Source organism: Stegostoma tigrinum, chromosome 1 (assembly GCF_030684315.1).
Source record: "Stegostoma tigrinum isolate sSteTig4 chromosome 1, sSteTig4.hap1, whole genome shotgun sequence".
NCBI lineage: Eukaryota > Metazoa > Chordata > Chondrichthyes > Orectolobiformes > Stegostomatidae > Stegostoma > Stegostoma tigrinum.
Window position 1 is genome coordinate 165,907,317 of NC_081354.1, and position 16,497 is coordinate 165,923,813.

Here is a 16,497-nt window from a genome sequence, read left to right on the forward strand (position 1 = left end):
CACCAATTGTAATATAAAGTCACTAATCTGGGACCAGCTCATGTTTCTCAACAGCCATTATGATATATCATCTAGCTGCAGTTATCATGGCCACATACGATATCTCTGTCATTGCCAACTAACTAATGAAGCTGTGGAAACTTGGTGAGACTCCCTCAAAGATAGCCAATAAACAAATGATTGAAGTACATTTGTATAATGAAAAAAATTTTTGCTGTTCTCCACTAATCTGGTGAAACCATGAAGAAACTGTCTAGTTGTTCTCCCTCCTCCATCTAGTTCGAGGTCAAGTCTTACTAGCAGAGTCATCATGAGTAGTCAGTTTCAGGAATTGCCAGATAGATTATTCAACTGGTTGGGGTACATTTCCTTCATCTATTCCTGCCAAGTGACCTGAAACCCTTCAGCTAATTCATAAAGGCCAAATTGTTTCTACAGGATCGATTCAAAGAACTCAGCCACTGAAACCACAGTACAATTACTTGATCAAGATCTATTTCAGCAGTGCTTCCTTCAGTGTGTAACTACATCATGAATTTCAAAAGCTTCTCAGTTTCATTAACAAAGACTCAATTTGCATCGTCTTTATCTTGCTCAGCAGAAAATACCTCTCATAATGTGTTATAACCAGCAAGCTTCACTGCTGAGAAATCTATGTCACTCAGATTTTGTAGACAGCGTTAATATACTTCTGTTAACTCCCAATCTTCAAATTCGCCTTTGGATAATTTCTAGACAACATAAAATTCACATTTTACCTTTCTTCCCCACTGTTGGAATTTCTCTGACATAAACAGTTCCTCAAATTATTCTGCAGATGGCATCTTCCAAGAAGGATGCCTTATAGTTCTTTGCACCTACTATTAGATAGATGTCAATCACAATGAGACAGTTCTTTAAATAAGCCTTGGTTGCACAGATTTACATTATATAAGTGTTTTAAACAAAATGCAAAAACGTGCTCGAAATCAAAAGGATGGAAAGCAAACAGGGAGCACTATGCTCAATTTAGAGTGTTTAAAAAATTTCTTCTGGCAAAACTAAGTGCAATTTTTCACAGTATTATTAATTGTACATGGAGTTTTGTAGACCACTGCAATTGTTTACTCCTATTCCCCGACGTTCTTCCCCAAATCAATGTATACTAATTCTTCAAGTCACTCCCTTTCAAAAGCTATGAAGGCCTTTAAACACAGGGTGAGGCAGCCTGGGCAGAATTTTACACATTTTACTGAGGCAGTTCTGTAGGTTTAGGTTTAGATTTAGGTTTAGATTTATTTAGCACAAGATAACAGCAGATTTTGTCAGGTGTGTCCAGGAAGGATTTCTGACTCAATATGTAGATAGGCTGGCTGGAGGGGAAGCCATATTGGATTTGGTGCTTGGCAACAAACCAGGCTAGGTATCAGATCTCTCAGTGGGAGAGCATTTCGGTGATAGTGATCACAACTCCCTGACCTGTACTATAGTCATGGAGAGGGATAGGAGCCAATGGTATGGGAAAGTATTTAATTGGGGGAAGGGGAATTACAATGCTATTAGGCAAGAACTATGGAGCACCAGTTGGGATCAGATGTTCTCAGGGAAATGCACAACAGAAATGTGGAGGTTGCTAAGGGAGCAGTTGCAACAGGTACTGGAGCGGTTTGTCCCACTGAGGCAAGGAAGGGATGGTAAGGTGAAGGAACCTTGGATGACAAGACATGTGAAACATCTAGTCAGGAGGAAGAAGAAAACGTGTGGAAACAAGGATCAGACGGCTCTAGAGGTCTACAAGGTAGCCAGGACGGAACTGAAGAAAGGACTTAGGAGAGCTAGAAGGGGGTATGAGAAAACCTTGGTGGGTCAGATCAAGGAAAACCCTAAGGCTTTCTATACTTGTGTGAAGAACAAAAGGATGGCCAGAGTGAGGGTAGGGCCAATAAGGGATAGTGGAAGGAACTTGTTCAAGAAGGTAGGGGAGGTCCTTAATTAATACTTTGCTTCAGTATTCACCAGTGAAAGGGATCGTGATGTTTGCAAGGACAGCATGAAACAGACAGATATGCTTGAACAGGTTGATATTAGAAAGGAGGATGTACGAGAAATTTTGAAAAACATGAGGACAGTTAAGTCCCCTGGGACAGATGGGAATATTCCCAAGGTTTCTATGAGAAGCGAGGGAAGAGATTGGTGTGCCTTTGGCACTGATCTGTGCGTCCTCACTGTCCACTGAAGTAGTACCAGAAGATTGGAGGGCGGCAAATGTCATTCCCTTGTTCAAGGAAGGGAGTAGGGATAATCCTGGAAATTAAAGTCTTACTTCTGTGGTGGGCAAATTATTGGAGAGGATTCTGAGAGATAGTATTTATGATTATTTGGAAAAGCACAGTTTGATTTGAAATAGTAGGATGGCTTTGAGGGGGGCAGGTCATGCCTCACAAGCCTTAATGAATTCTTTGAGGATGTGACAAAACACACCACTGAAGATAGATCAGTGGATGTGGTGCATATGGATTTTAGCAAGACATTTGAATAGGTTCCACATGGTAGGCTCATTCAGAAAGTAAAGAGGCATGGGATTCAGGGAAATTTGGCTGTCTGGATACAAAACTGGCTCTCGAATAGAAGACAGATGGTAGAGTATAGAAGGTAGACGGAAAGTAATCAGCCTGGAGCTCGGTGACCAGTGGTGTTCCACAGGGATCTGTTCTGGGACGTCTGCTCTTTGTGATCTTTATAAATGATATGACATGAAGATTGATGGAGTTGTGGACAGCGTGGAGGGCTGTTGCAGGTTGCAACAGGACACTGACAGGATGCAGAGCTGGGCAAAGAAGTGGCAGATGGAATTCTACCCAGAAAAGTATGAAGTGATTCATTTAGGAAGGTCAAATTTGAATGCAGAATACAGGGCTAATGGTAAAATTCTCGGCAGTGTGTAGGAACAGAGGGATCCTGGGGTTCACATCCATAGATCTCTCAAAGTTGCTACACAAGTTGATAGGGTTGTAAAGAAGGCATATGGTGTGTTGGCTTTCAATGGCGGGGGAACTGAGTTCAAAAGCTGTGAGGTTATGCTACAGCTCTAAATAACTCTGTTTAGGCCACACTTGGATTATTGTGTTCAGTTCTGGTCATCTCATTATAGGAAACATGTGGAAGCTTTGGAGAATGTGCAGAGGAGATTTACCAGGATTCTGCCTGGACTGGAAGGAAGGTCTTACAAGGAAAGGTTGAGAGCGCTAGGGCTTTTCTCTTCAGAACGACGAAGGATGAGAGGGGAATTGATAGAGATGTATAAAATGATCAGAGGTATAGATAGAGTAGACAGCCAGAGGCTTTTTTCCTTGGGCGGACGTAGCCTTTACGAGGGGGCATAGTTTTAACGTGAAAGGATGGAGATATCGGGGAGACGTCAGAGGGAGGTTCTTTACTCAGAGTGTGGTCGGGGCGTGGAATGCATTACCAGAGAGGGTAGTGGAGTCAGATTCACGAGGGGCAATTACGCAGCTATCAGTTAGGCATATGGATGATAGTATAAAGGTAGGGGTGGAGGTTAGATAGGTCTTAGATTTTGGGTAAAAGTTCGGCACAACATCATGAGCCGAAGGGTCTGTACTGTTCTATGTTCTATCTGCACATCTTTGGACTGTGGGAAGAAACCAGAACATCCAGAGGAAACACACGCATACACACTGGGAAAACACATAAGCTCCACACAGTCACCCGAGGTTGGAATTGAACCTGAGTCTCGTTTTTAATTTCATTAAAAATTAAAACCAAAGTTGTATTCAAAATTTTGCCTGCAAGAGTCCTTGTACCCAAAAGCACCAGCATGATTTTTTTTAAACTTTCTCCAGGATGTGCAAGCACACACAAATAGTGGAAAGTGCTAACAGTGCTTATATCATCCTGGGGACACAGGTCGCTTTTGTGGACCTGTTTCTAGCTCAAATGTTTTATAAAATATTCAAAATACCACAGAAACCTCTGATTTCTGCTGAATGGACTTCACACATTATTTTGTGACCTTTTGAGATGGTTTCTTTGAGTTCCAATGAATTGTGCTGGGGGAAAAAAATGCACACTACAAAAACAATGGCAGCTGCATTCGCTAGGAATTTTGCTAGTAATTAATCACACAATTGAAACAAGTGCAAAAACGGCCTTTTAAGGAATCATCTCATTGGGACTTTTTCAAAACAGTCTATAAAATCTCATTTGACCATGAATGTGTACCTTCCCATGGAGTCATCAGTTCAAAATCTGATTTCACTGATACCCTCAATCCACAAACATGCACAATGAGCAGGTCTGTTTAATATTGATCAAGCAGAAGGAAACCTAAGCTATTTATTCTCTTTGACATCCGAGGACACAAGAAAGGAATTAGCAGATATAATGTACTTGAATTTCTAAAAGACATCTGATAAGGTGCCACACAAGATAAGAACCCATGAAGGTGGAGGTAATATATTAGTATGGAAAGAGGATTGGTTATAGTTAGGAAGCAGACAGGCTGTGACAAGGGAATTGCCACAGGGTCAAAGAAGGGGCATTACAGAGTCAAAGAATCACAAACCAGACAAAATAGGCCCTTCAGCCAGCCAACAAACACCAAGCTACATTATTACCATTTACTTGCTCTTGGTCCATAGTCCTTGGCCTTTTAAGTGCGTATCCATATGCTTCTTAAAATGTTGCAACAGGACTTGCCTCTAATACTTTCTCTGGCAGCATGTTCCATAAAAAAAATCCTCTGGGTTACATCTCATCAAATTTATGCACCTGTAGGGCTGTTAAAATGTCTAATGCTGCCTCCTCATTAATCTTAGCCTGTTCTACAAGCTCACCAACCCCCAACTGAAATCCTGCACAATGTCCTTCTCCTCTGTGAATACAGATGAGGAGCACACATTTAAGGCCTCACCCATATCCTCAGGTTCTATGAAGAGGTTTCCCCTTTGGCCTCTAGTAAGTCCTCACTCCTTCCCTGATAATCTTATTCTTAATATACATATGAAAATTGTTGGGGTTTTCCTTGGTCCCATCTTCCAAAGATATTTTGTGGTCTCTCTTTGCCCTCCTAATTTCCTTTTAAAGCAACATCCTTAATTTCTGTACTTTTGAACGGCCTTTCCAGTTCTTAATGCATTGTACACCACTTCCTTCTTTTTCTTGATCAAATCATGACATTCAAGAATCCCTGGACTTGCTGAACTTGCCCTTCACTCTTAGAGGAGCATACCGTTCATTGTATTTTCACTATACATCTTTTAGAAGACTCCAATTTTCCGAAAGAAGACTTACCTGTAAGTAGCTGCTCCCAGTCTATGTTTGCCAGATCCTGTCTAATGATATTGAAACTGGCCTTCCCCCAGTTTAGATACTTAACCTTCATACTATCCTTATCCCTTTCCATTATGATTTCTAAACTCAGAGTTACAGTCACTATCCCCAAAATGCTCACTGAAACTTCAATCATGCAGTTGGCTGCATTTCAGATTTGGACAAGCATGTCCCGCCTTGAGAAGGAATATCTACATATCGGTATAAAAAGCTCAACTGGGTGCACTTTAAAAATTCCATCTTGTCAAATTCTTTCATACTGAGGTGATCCCAGTACTGTCAGCTAAGTTGGAAAACCCTTACAACGATAACCGTTTCTCTCAGACCTTTCAGCAATTTGCATTTTTGTGCCTCTATCTCCTCTGACTGTTGTGAGACCTATAGTATAATCCCAGCAAATTAATCACACCTTTTATCTCTAAATTCTAACCAGATGGTCTAATTTGAAGACCCTTTAAAAACATCCTGTTTCCTAACTACAGTGATGGTTTCCTTTTCTCAATAATGCAATGCCCTCATTTGTCTGACAAATCTCCATCATGCCTGAAACTTCCTATACCCTGGATTGTTGAGTTGTCAGTCCTGTCCTTCCTTCGGTTTTGTCTCAATGATTGTAACAATTATATATCCCAACCTGTTGATCAATGCTCTAAGTTCATCTGTCTTGTCAATCAATTAGAATAAGTACAACTGAGTTTTCAATTGGGCCTCCATGCACCTTATCCTGCCTTCTTGTCTTCTCTGCTGGATTGTCCTAACGTTTCTACTATCCATGATTGGACCTTGCTCCCAAGTTCACATCTACTCTGTTTACCAGTCCTTACCAAACTTGTTTAAAACCTCCTGGCAAGGATTATCCATTCTGGATAAAATACAACCTGTCTGGAGAGGTGGATGCCCTAGTTGTATTATTGTTAGACTATTAAAACCAGAGACCTAGGTAATGTCCATTGCAGATGGTGGAATTTGAATTAATTGAAAATATGGAATTAAGAGTCTAATGATGGCCATAAATCCATTACCGATTGTTGGAAAAACCCATTTGGTTCAATAATGTGCTTTAGGGAAGGAAACTGCCATCCTTAGCTAGTCAGCTGACATCTGAGACAAGACCCACAGCTAACGTTGTTAACTCTTAAACAGCCCTTCAGCAGTTCAACAATTAGGAATGGGCAATAAATGCGAACCTAGCTAGCAACACCCTGATTTTGTGAATAACTTTTAAAAATGTTTATACAGGTCCCACCTACTCTCCAATGATCCAAAAATCTAAAGATCATCCTCCTAATATTATTTCTTTAGACACGTGTTCATCTGACCTAGCTTCCTCTTCCTATTGTCAACACCGGGTAGCATTGGAAGTAATCCAGAGATTACAACCACAGAGGTCTTCATCCTTAATCTACTACCCAACTCTCTAAATTTCTGTTGCAAGACCTCCTAACTATTTTTACCCATCATGTCTGCATTGACGCATATGACGATTGCTGGCTGTTCACCTTCTTCCTTTGGAATGCCTTGCAGCTGCTCAGAGGCATCCCTGACCTTGACAATAGGGAGGCAGCATACCATTCGAGAGTCTCGTTTGCTGCCACAAACTGTCAGTTCAGATATTTACAATTCATATAGCTGAAAAGATTAGAGTAATGCCAATAACACAAAGGGCATGGTTAGCAGATATCTAGGGGACATCACTTGCAGCTCCCTTCCAAGGCACACATCATCCTGACTGCATTGCTATTCATTCAATGTCAATGGGATAAAATTCTGGAATTCTTTGCCAAATAGCACTGTGGGCATGCCTAGACCACATGGAATGGAGCAGGTAAGGTGACTCACCACTATGTTGTCAAAGACAATTAGGGATAACAAAGAAATGCTGACCTCACCAGAGACACCCACATCCCATTTTCACCTAGAGATGATTAGGAATTGCACTTCAAAATAACTCCTTCAATGTGAAATGTTTTGACAGATGTGAAGCATTATACCACATACACAAGTTTTTCTAATGTTCAGTTTGTCGTTAAAAAAAAAATTACCACACTTCTCCATTAATCTATACAATAGCTTTGATTCTATGTCATGAAGGTGAATTCACGGATCAACATAATATAAAACTACACACTTGCACATCGAGAAACGTGGAAAGCAAACAGCGTGACATGAGAAACTCTGCATCTTCTGTAGACTTAATCATTATTAATAAGTGATTAATGGTGCATTTTTCAGGGTAAAGGATACAAGGTCACTTCCTAGATCATTGGTGTCAATTGCAGGTGAAAAATAAAAACTTGCTTTCATACCAGAGCACTAGCACTGTAGATCTAACAGAGCATCACTAATGCACACAGCCATCATCTGAAAGTGCTGCTTTCCTTTTTACTATACTGATATAAAGTTGCTCTCCTGTTGCCGGGGTAATATGAAACTAAGGGCATCCAATGGAGAAGTTTTGTCCAGTTATGTTCCTGAGGTGCTGAAGGACAGTTTTTTAAAAATGTTAGGTAAGGATGCAACATAAATGCATATTATTCTTTGTTTTTGTGGTGCATTTATAAACATATGTTAATGGTCAAAAAAGAGAAATTAAAATCCACTGACCTATGCTTCTGCAAGGACAGTTTTGTCTTCAAGATCTTTAATGTTGCTGCTGCACATGTTGGATCAGATTCCTCATCATTTCTCTGTGGGCATGTGGGGCCAGATGATGGTATTATTCTCTTCTCCGTTTCCTTTGTCTTTGTCAGTGGCTCCAGTCCTGAAGTTACATACAACATAATACATCTGACCCCACCAGCAAAGACATTTTTCCGTCCCCACCCTTGTCTGTTTTCCAGAGGGATCACTGTCTCCGTGACTCCCTTGTCTGCTCCACACTCCCATTCAACACCATCACACCCGGCACTTTCACCTGCAACTGCAGAAAGTGCTACACCTGCCCCCGTACTTCTTCCCTCACCCCAATCTCAGGCCCCACGAAGACTTTTCACATCAAGCAGATGTTCACCTGCACATCTGCCAATGTTGTATACAGCATCCACTGTACCCGCTGTGGCCTTCTCTACATTGGGGAAACCAAGCGGAGGCTTGGCGACCGCTTTGCAGAACACCTACACTTGGTTTGCAATAAACAACTGCATCTCCCAGTCGCGAACCATTTCAACTCCCCCTCCCATTCCTTAGACGACATGTCCATCATGGGCCTCCTGCAGTGCCACAAAAATGGCACCCAAAGGTCGCAGGAACAGCAACTCATAATCCGCTTGGGAACTCTGCAGCCCAATGGTATCAATGTGGACTTCACAAGCTTCAAAATCTCACATCCCCCTACTGTATTCCAAAACCAGCCCAGCTCGACCCCGCTTCTCTAACCTGTTCTTCCTCTCACCTATCCCCTCCTCCCACTTCAAGCCGCACCACCATCTCCCACCTACTAACCTCATTCTGCCCCCTTGACCTGTCCGTCCTCCCCAGACTAACCTATTCTCTACCTACCTCCCAACCTACACTCACCTCTACTGGCTCCATCCCTGCCTCTTTAACTTAACTGTCTCCTCTCCACCTATCTGCTCCTCTATCCATCTTTGATTCGTCTCCTTCTCTCTCCCAATTTATTTCAGAACCCTTTCCGCACCAGCCCCCCTCACCCCTGCTTTCTGATGAAGGATCTAGACCCGAAACGTCAGCTTTTGTGCTCCTAAGATGCTGCTTGGCCTGCTGTGTTCATCCAGCTCCATATCACTTCTGCTTGTTACAGGAATAATGATTTGAATATGCACAAATAACTAATATTCATAGTGATATAAGCATTTATAATTAACAATTTCTTCAGATAGTTATCAAGGTCTATGAAACAGAAAAGTAATACAAGTACTACAAAGAAACAGTTTTGTAAGCACAAATTTAAGTAGTTCACCTAAATAACTTAGGGGAACGTATAGTTAACTGCATGCTTTCCCTCACCTCATGGTTTAAAGACTGCATTAAGCCACAACAATCTAAATTAAGTTTTTGAATTCCACACCCACAGCTAATCAACAGTAGTGGGGTGCTACAATTAGCATTGTGCAGAAATCACCAAGTGATGCAGGGAAAGGCAGTTTTTTGAACTCGATCACTATCAGGTGATCTTGTTGGAAATAAAAAAAAAGTGAACACATGCTAGTTGCATAGGCTTCAAGGTCATGTAAACAATTAAATCTCATGGCATTTTCTGACCAAGCTAAAACATGAACTGGAATTTGGAAACCTATCAAAAAAAATACCAGTCCTCTGCGGAACTGCATCCTAATAGTTTGCTAAGAGAAAAACTTAAGGGTGACAAGGGGAACAATTAGTTGGCTTTGTGCTGGGTCACATCAAAAAGAAGTTACAAGTAATTCCAAGTCGGTTAAAGATCATTAATCAACATTTGTATTCATGCCAAATCTAGTGAAAACAAAGGCTATTTCTTGCAAAAAATATTTTTGTCCTTTATTTCCATATATAACGCCTTTCTGTTGTAAATTATGATCTCTGTAAAGAACTATAACATATCAAAATCTTTTTGAAATTTTTCAGTGTCACCTATTTGCCTGAAGCAATAACAGAGATAGAGTTAAAAAGATGAATCAATAGCAGGAAATGGCAAGGCTGGGCCTATGTCTGAAAGCTAGGCCACTGAATGCTGACATTATTGATTTCAGCAAGTTCAGCAGGACTTGTAATTAAAATGTAAATTTGAGAAAAAGATTATGTCCTGACAGAAATCTTGGGATTAGGAAGAAGATAAAGGGCCTCAGTGGTGCAGAGAGAGAAAGTGAGGGAAGGAAGGTTTCCTCAGCTGTGAAGCTTTACCTTTAGTTTAACAACATCAGATTGGTTATGAAGTTTAATTGGTAAATTGTTGCTACAGATAATAGAAACTGCTGCTAGAAGTTGAACCATGGAAGGCTTCTACGGACACTATGCCTTTAAACTTTTTAACTCTTGAATATCTCAATTTTGCATAACCCTGACCAAATAAACTTTTTGGAAATGTTCTTAATTTGTTGAGCAGAAAGCATGTATAGTTTTGTATTGGGGAGGTAGTCAGTGAAATAAAGTACTGACTGACTTATAAAATGTTGCTTTGAGTGAAATCAGAGTATCACAGAATGGTTGCAGCACAGGACCATGACGTTTGGCCCAATAAGTCAATGTTGGCTCTTTGAAGTGCAAGTTAGGTAATCCCACTTCCTCCACCTTTCTGTGCACCCCTGAAAATTTTCTCGCTTCAGGGGCTTACCCAAACTCTGTTTTGAAAGTCATTTTTGAATTTGTTTCCATCACTCTCTCAGACAGAGCGTTTGAGATCTTAAACATGTTTTTTATGCAAGGAGGTTTCTCCGTGTGTCACTTTTAGTTCTGAGGCCAATCACCTTAAAATTGGTGTCATCTATTTCTTGACCCTTCTGTCAAAGCAGCAGACTGGAACTCGATCTCATTACTAAGACCAGCATAATGAACTGGTGTATAACAATTAGAAGAGGGAAGCCTGCAGGATTTTCTTTTATACCCCCCAATCAAGTTATATTGAAGCACAAAGCAGTGCAATTCATTGTTATCCTGTCAACAAACCCAAAACATCTCACCCAAGTCAAATGACTGTCAGCTTAAATTGTATTCCACATATTTAAGCATAAAATCTCAGCTGCACTAAAGTACAGTATTGTGGGAGTGATGTACGTCCGAGGTGCCATCTTCCAGATAAGCCATTGGATTGAGACCCTGTCTGTCCCCTCAATCATCATTTTTCATTGTCACACTTTGCAATGATCAGGTATATATATCTGCTTAGAGTGAATTTTGTCAAGTCATTCAATTGAATTTTAAAGCACATTGGTTGAAGACAACGCACTAGCATGGATTAAGGATTGGTTAACAGGCAGAAAGCATAGTATGTTCGAATAAATAGGTCATTCTCCAGATGGAAGGTTGTGACCAAAGGCACTGCATGGATCACAGCTTAGGCCCCACCTATTCTCAATCTATCGACAATTTGGATGTGGAGGGTAGTTGTCATATTTTCAGCTTTGCAGATGAGGCAAAACATGATGGGAAAGGGAGTTTTGAGAAGGTTGCAAGAAGGCTTCCCTAAGATTTAGACAGGCAGAGTGAGCGGGCAGGTGCATGGCAGATAGAATATAATGTAGCTAAGTGGGAGATTGGAGGAAAATAAATTCAGAATATTTCTTAAATGGTGAGAAATTAGTAAGCGTTCATGCCCAAAGAAACCAATGTGTCCTCTTTCATAAATTACAAAATGTTAACATGAAGATGCAGCAAGCATTTGTGGAAAACTTGCCAGGTATATCCAGTGGCCGAAAAAGGCAAAACATAAGTACCACGGCCAATTACTGTCCCATCATTCTATACCTGATTATCAGTGAATTATTGAAAGGGGTCATCAACAGTGCAAACAAGTATCACATGCCAAGCAATAATCTGCTCGGCAATGTTCATTTGGGTCTTGCCAGGGCCAATCTGCTCTTGATCTCACTAAAGATTTCATTCAGACACGGACAAAAGAATGAGGTGAAAGTGACTGGCCTTGACATCAAAGAATGTGGCATCAAGGAAAGCTAGCAAAACTAGAGTCAATGGGAAAACTCCTCTGGAGGAGTCACACCTAGCAAAAAGGAAGATGGTGTGGTTGTTAGAGGTCAGTCAATCAGTCCCAAGGTCGGACGTGTGATAACTGCACAATGTTCAGCACTATTTGTGATTCTTCAAGACCTGGACCAAATATTCAGATTTGGGCTGACTTGAAGGAATTTGTGTGACACAAGTGTTGGCAATTACCATCTCCAATAAGAGAGAACGTAGCCACCTTCATATTCAATATCATCACCATCACTGAGTATCCCACTATCCCCATTCTTGGGGTTACCACTGACCAGAAATTCAGTAAGACGAGCCTTCAGATTGGTGCCACATCTACAAACATTGACTTCCTCCATGCTGATGCTCAGATGTAGCATGTGAAAAATGCACTGCAGATATCCATCAAGTCCTTATTCAGCGTATTCCAAACGCATGACTACCATCCTCAAAGAAAAGGGCTGTAGATAGATGGGAACAACACCACCAACACCTGCAAATTCCCCTCGAAACCACTCAGTCTTGGAAATATGTACCTTCGGTGTCCCTAGATCAAACCCCTGGAACTTTCTCCCTAACAATTCGCAGCTGTATCTACACAGAATGAACTGTAGAGGTTCAACAAGACAGCTTATCACCATCTCTTCAGCAGCAATCAGGAATGGGTAATAAATGCTGGTACAGCCAGCAAAGCCCAGGTCCCATAAATGAATAAAAAAAAACAATTTGCAAGACTGATGGTATGTTAACTTTTTCTGCAACAGAATTTGGACAAGGAAGGAAGGAAGTCTTGCTTCAATTTGTACAGAACACCAGTGAGACTGGACCTCAAGTACTGCACACAATTCTGTCCCCTTTCCTAAGAAAGAATATACTTGTTTTCGGGTGAGTGTAACAGAAATTCATCAGACTGATTCCAGAGAAGGTGGAACTGCTTTGTAAGGAGACACTGATGATTGTGTTCCTTTGCATTTAAATGGATGAGAAGGTATCTCATAAACACTTACTGAAGGACTAGACAGAGTCGATGCAGAAAGGAAGTTTCCCTGGCTATATGGTCTAGACATGGGTATACAGTCTCAGAATAATACCCAGTGAGTAAATGACTGCAATCAAGTCTAAATAATAATAAACTCCATTTAGGATTGAGATGAGTAGCAATGTCTACGAACATATGGTTGTGAATCTTTGGAATTCTCCACCCAGAGGGCTGTGGAAGCTTAGTCATTAACTAAATTCAAGGCAGAAATTGATATGCTTTCAGTTACAAATAACATCAAAGTTTATGGGAACGGTGAGAGAATTAAGTTGGATGATCAGTCATGATTTAGAATGCTGAAGCAGGCCAGAATGGCTGGATGGTCTACTCCTGCTACTATGTTTCTACGCTCTTACTTGGTTGAATTCATATGAATTTGGAAAAGCATTGCATTATACATCAACTGCTGGAGTCTCTTCCTTTAAGCGAAGACCCACTTCACTTTGATGTACATGTGCACATTACATACTTTCATACTTCTATTCAAATAAGTACCTACGTGCTGCGAACGAAGATTACTGCTGGGAGGAGAGGTGGCTTGGAATTGAACAGTTGAGCTGGTGCAGGAGTTAGGATGCTACGGTTAGGTTTGAAGAGGTAGGTGGGACAGGGAGAAACACATTCAAATAACAAAGTTATTGGATGTTTGTCAGGGAGTATCACAAGTTGTTTATTTGTTATACTGGATGGATGTTCAAATAACTTGGTAATCACTTCCTCAGTCATCACTGAGCAGATTAAGTACACATCTAATCACCTTATTGCTTAATAATGGGGCTTTATTTACTTAGCTGTGGGAGAGTGTGCTTAGAAGTAGCAGCCAACAGCTGCATAAACTCACCGTACTCTTCCCGAAGGTGCTCCAGAATGTGCGGCTCATAACCTTCCTTCTCTGGAACTTCAACAAAATCACCATCGTCGTCATCATCTTCCTCATCGGTCCCTTTCATCTGTCGAAGCAAATCAAAAGAAAACCTGTCACTATCGCTGACCTGTGAAACATCCTAATTATACTCTTCGGAAATGACAGGAGCACTTAACTTTCTCAGTGAGTAAATGACAGCAATCAATCAAGTCTGAATAACAATGAGCTGCGGACCTGAAAATTATTTTTGTATAGAATCTACCCAGGAATTTATGAAAGGTGAAACGCAACCCAAGGTTTAGGGTATTATGGCTTTCAGCTTGCACACTACACATCAAACACTAAACAGAATTTATGAGTTTTAATTTTTTAAAAGGTGCAGTAGGAGGAGATGTGGTGCTACATGCATAACATATACTGCATTTTCTTTATAAATGCAAGAAATTCCACTATTTCCACTGTTTATCATTTCTGAAAATATGAAGTAAAATTAGGACATTACAGTCATTAAGAAAACAATCTTGCACTTCTCTCTAGAGAGGATAAATCTCAAAAAAGACTGATTAAATCGTGAAAAGGGCATCTCCTAGAATAGAAAGGAGGGGGGCTAGGCTTTCCTTTCATTGTTTTATAATGCGCTTACTGCATGGTTCCAAAACTGCTGCATGAACTGATATGACAATTGACCATCAATAATAATCCCAGTAGAGAAAACACATTAGCCAAGAATGCCTAGTTTACCCAGATACATTACATGGAAATAAGGGTACTTGGAGTTAGATGGCATAGTGAGGATGAAATTGACCATCAGTAAAACAAAATGGGCAATTGTGAATATGCAGAGATAATGGGAACTGCAGATGCTGGAGATTCCAAGATGATAAAATGTGAGGCTGGATGAACACAGCAGGCCAAGCAGCATCTCAGGAGCACAAAAGCTGACGTTTCGGGCCTAGACCCTTCATCAGAGAAATTGTGAATATGCAATCAGGATTGTAGTTCACACGAATTTTGTTTCCATCAAATAAGGGTGTAGATTTGCCACAGCTTACACCCAGGGCTAATCAAAATTGGAAGGTGGCAAAGTCCTGTCTAATTATCTCCAAATTCTTTACAAAATTAATTACTTTGGAAAACATGGCCTGATCTTACATAACCAAAAATAATTATGTCAAATAATAACACCTGAGTCACAAAGGAGAAGGCTCAGAAAAGATCTTTGAGATTTGTTTTAGAATGAGGGACTTCCTTTACATGGATAGACCGAAGATGATGGGGCTATTCTCCTTGGACGGAAGGATGAAAGAACATTTAGTAGAAATATTTGATAGGGACCATTGGTGGAAGGATCAAGAACAGGATGATTGTAATTTAAGACAAGTGGCAAAGGAACAATGGAGAAATTATGAGAAATTATTGAAGCCACTAGTTTGTGTTACTTAAACCTGTGAAGGGACAGATTCAATTGTTGCTTTTAATTGGATAATTATCAAAGAACATAAGAAATAGCAGGAACAGGCCATTCAGCCTCTCAAGTCACCCTGTCATTCTTCAAGTCTGTAGTCTCCTATGTCAGTTTAGCATAGCCTTCAATGTCCTGATATTTCAAATGCATACACATAATATATGCATCCACCTTCTTGTTAAAATACTTCGAGTGATCTTAACTCTTTAACCTTTTGGGGTACAGAATTTCAGACACTCGCTACCTTCTGGGTGAAGAAATCTTTTGCATCACAGTTTTAAATGAGTGTCCCCTTATTTGGTAACTATGAATAAGATTGTTCAAGACTTTCCCCATTACTAGAAACTTTTTTTTTCAACATTTACATTGCCAAGCCCTAACAGAATATTGCATGTTTCAAGAAGACCACCCCTCATTCTCCTAAACACTAATGAAAAAGGCCTAAGCTGTTTACGTGGTCTTAGCAAGTCATCCCCTTCATCACAGGAATTTGCTGATGGAATCTCATTTGAACAGCCTCCAAGCCAGTGTATCCTTTTGAAAATAATGGGTCTGAAACTCTATATAGTCCTCCAGGAGCACCCTCACCAATACGTGTGTACACTTCTAAGAATTCCTTATTTTCAAATTCCAAACCCATAGCAATGAAGGTCTAAATTCCATTTGCCTCCTTGATCACTTGCTGTAGTTGCACTTCTTGTGTTTCATAGACAAAAACATGTAGGATCCCTCTGTGCTACACTTGTTTGGAGCCTCTCTTATTCAAATAATAGGCTGCCTTTTGTCAAACACTTCCCTACATTAAACTCCACGTGCCAATTTTATGTCCACTCACTCAAACTATCTATAATTCTTCACAGGTTCCTTTCATCCTCATCACAACATGTGATCTGAAAGGGAAAAACTTGCAATGCAACTGCATACAGGCAGGGAATGGATGAGGTGAGTTCCTCTCAGAGAACCAAATGTGTGCTTTCTGTGATAGAGCAAGTCTATGGTTATCAAGGAGACTACAAATAAATGCTGACTGGTTGTGCAATAAAATTGCTCAATACAAAAAGAAAGCAAAAACGTGCTGAAAACTTTGTACGATCATTACTGCACATTAGGATAGACTGTCTCCTATCCTATCTCAATTTAAAGGCAGATCAAATGAATTATATTGGTTTATTT

At 40.4% G+C, this 16,497-nt stretch overlaps 1 protein-coding gene across 1 annotated transcript in view; it reads right to left on the reverse strand.

Annotated features, from left to right (window-relative positions):
* Positions 1–16,497, reverse strand: part of uvssa (UV-stimulated scaffold protein A) — a 105,137-nt gene that overhangs the window by 44,805 nt on the left and 43,835 nt on the right. The window contains exons 8-9 of the mRNA XM_048531757.2: positions 13,836–13,944; positions 7,936–8,092 (exon numbers count right to left, since the gene is read on the reverse strand). Of these exons, the coding sequence (XP_048387714.1) occupies positions 7,936–8,092; positions 13,836–13,944 (266 nt within the window). The remainder of the gene's footprint in view (positions 1–7,935; positions 8,093–13,835; positions 13,945–16,497) is intronic.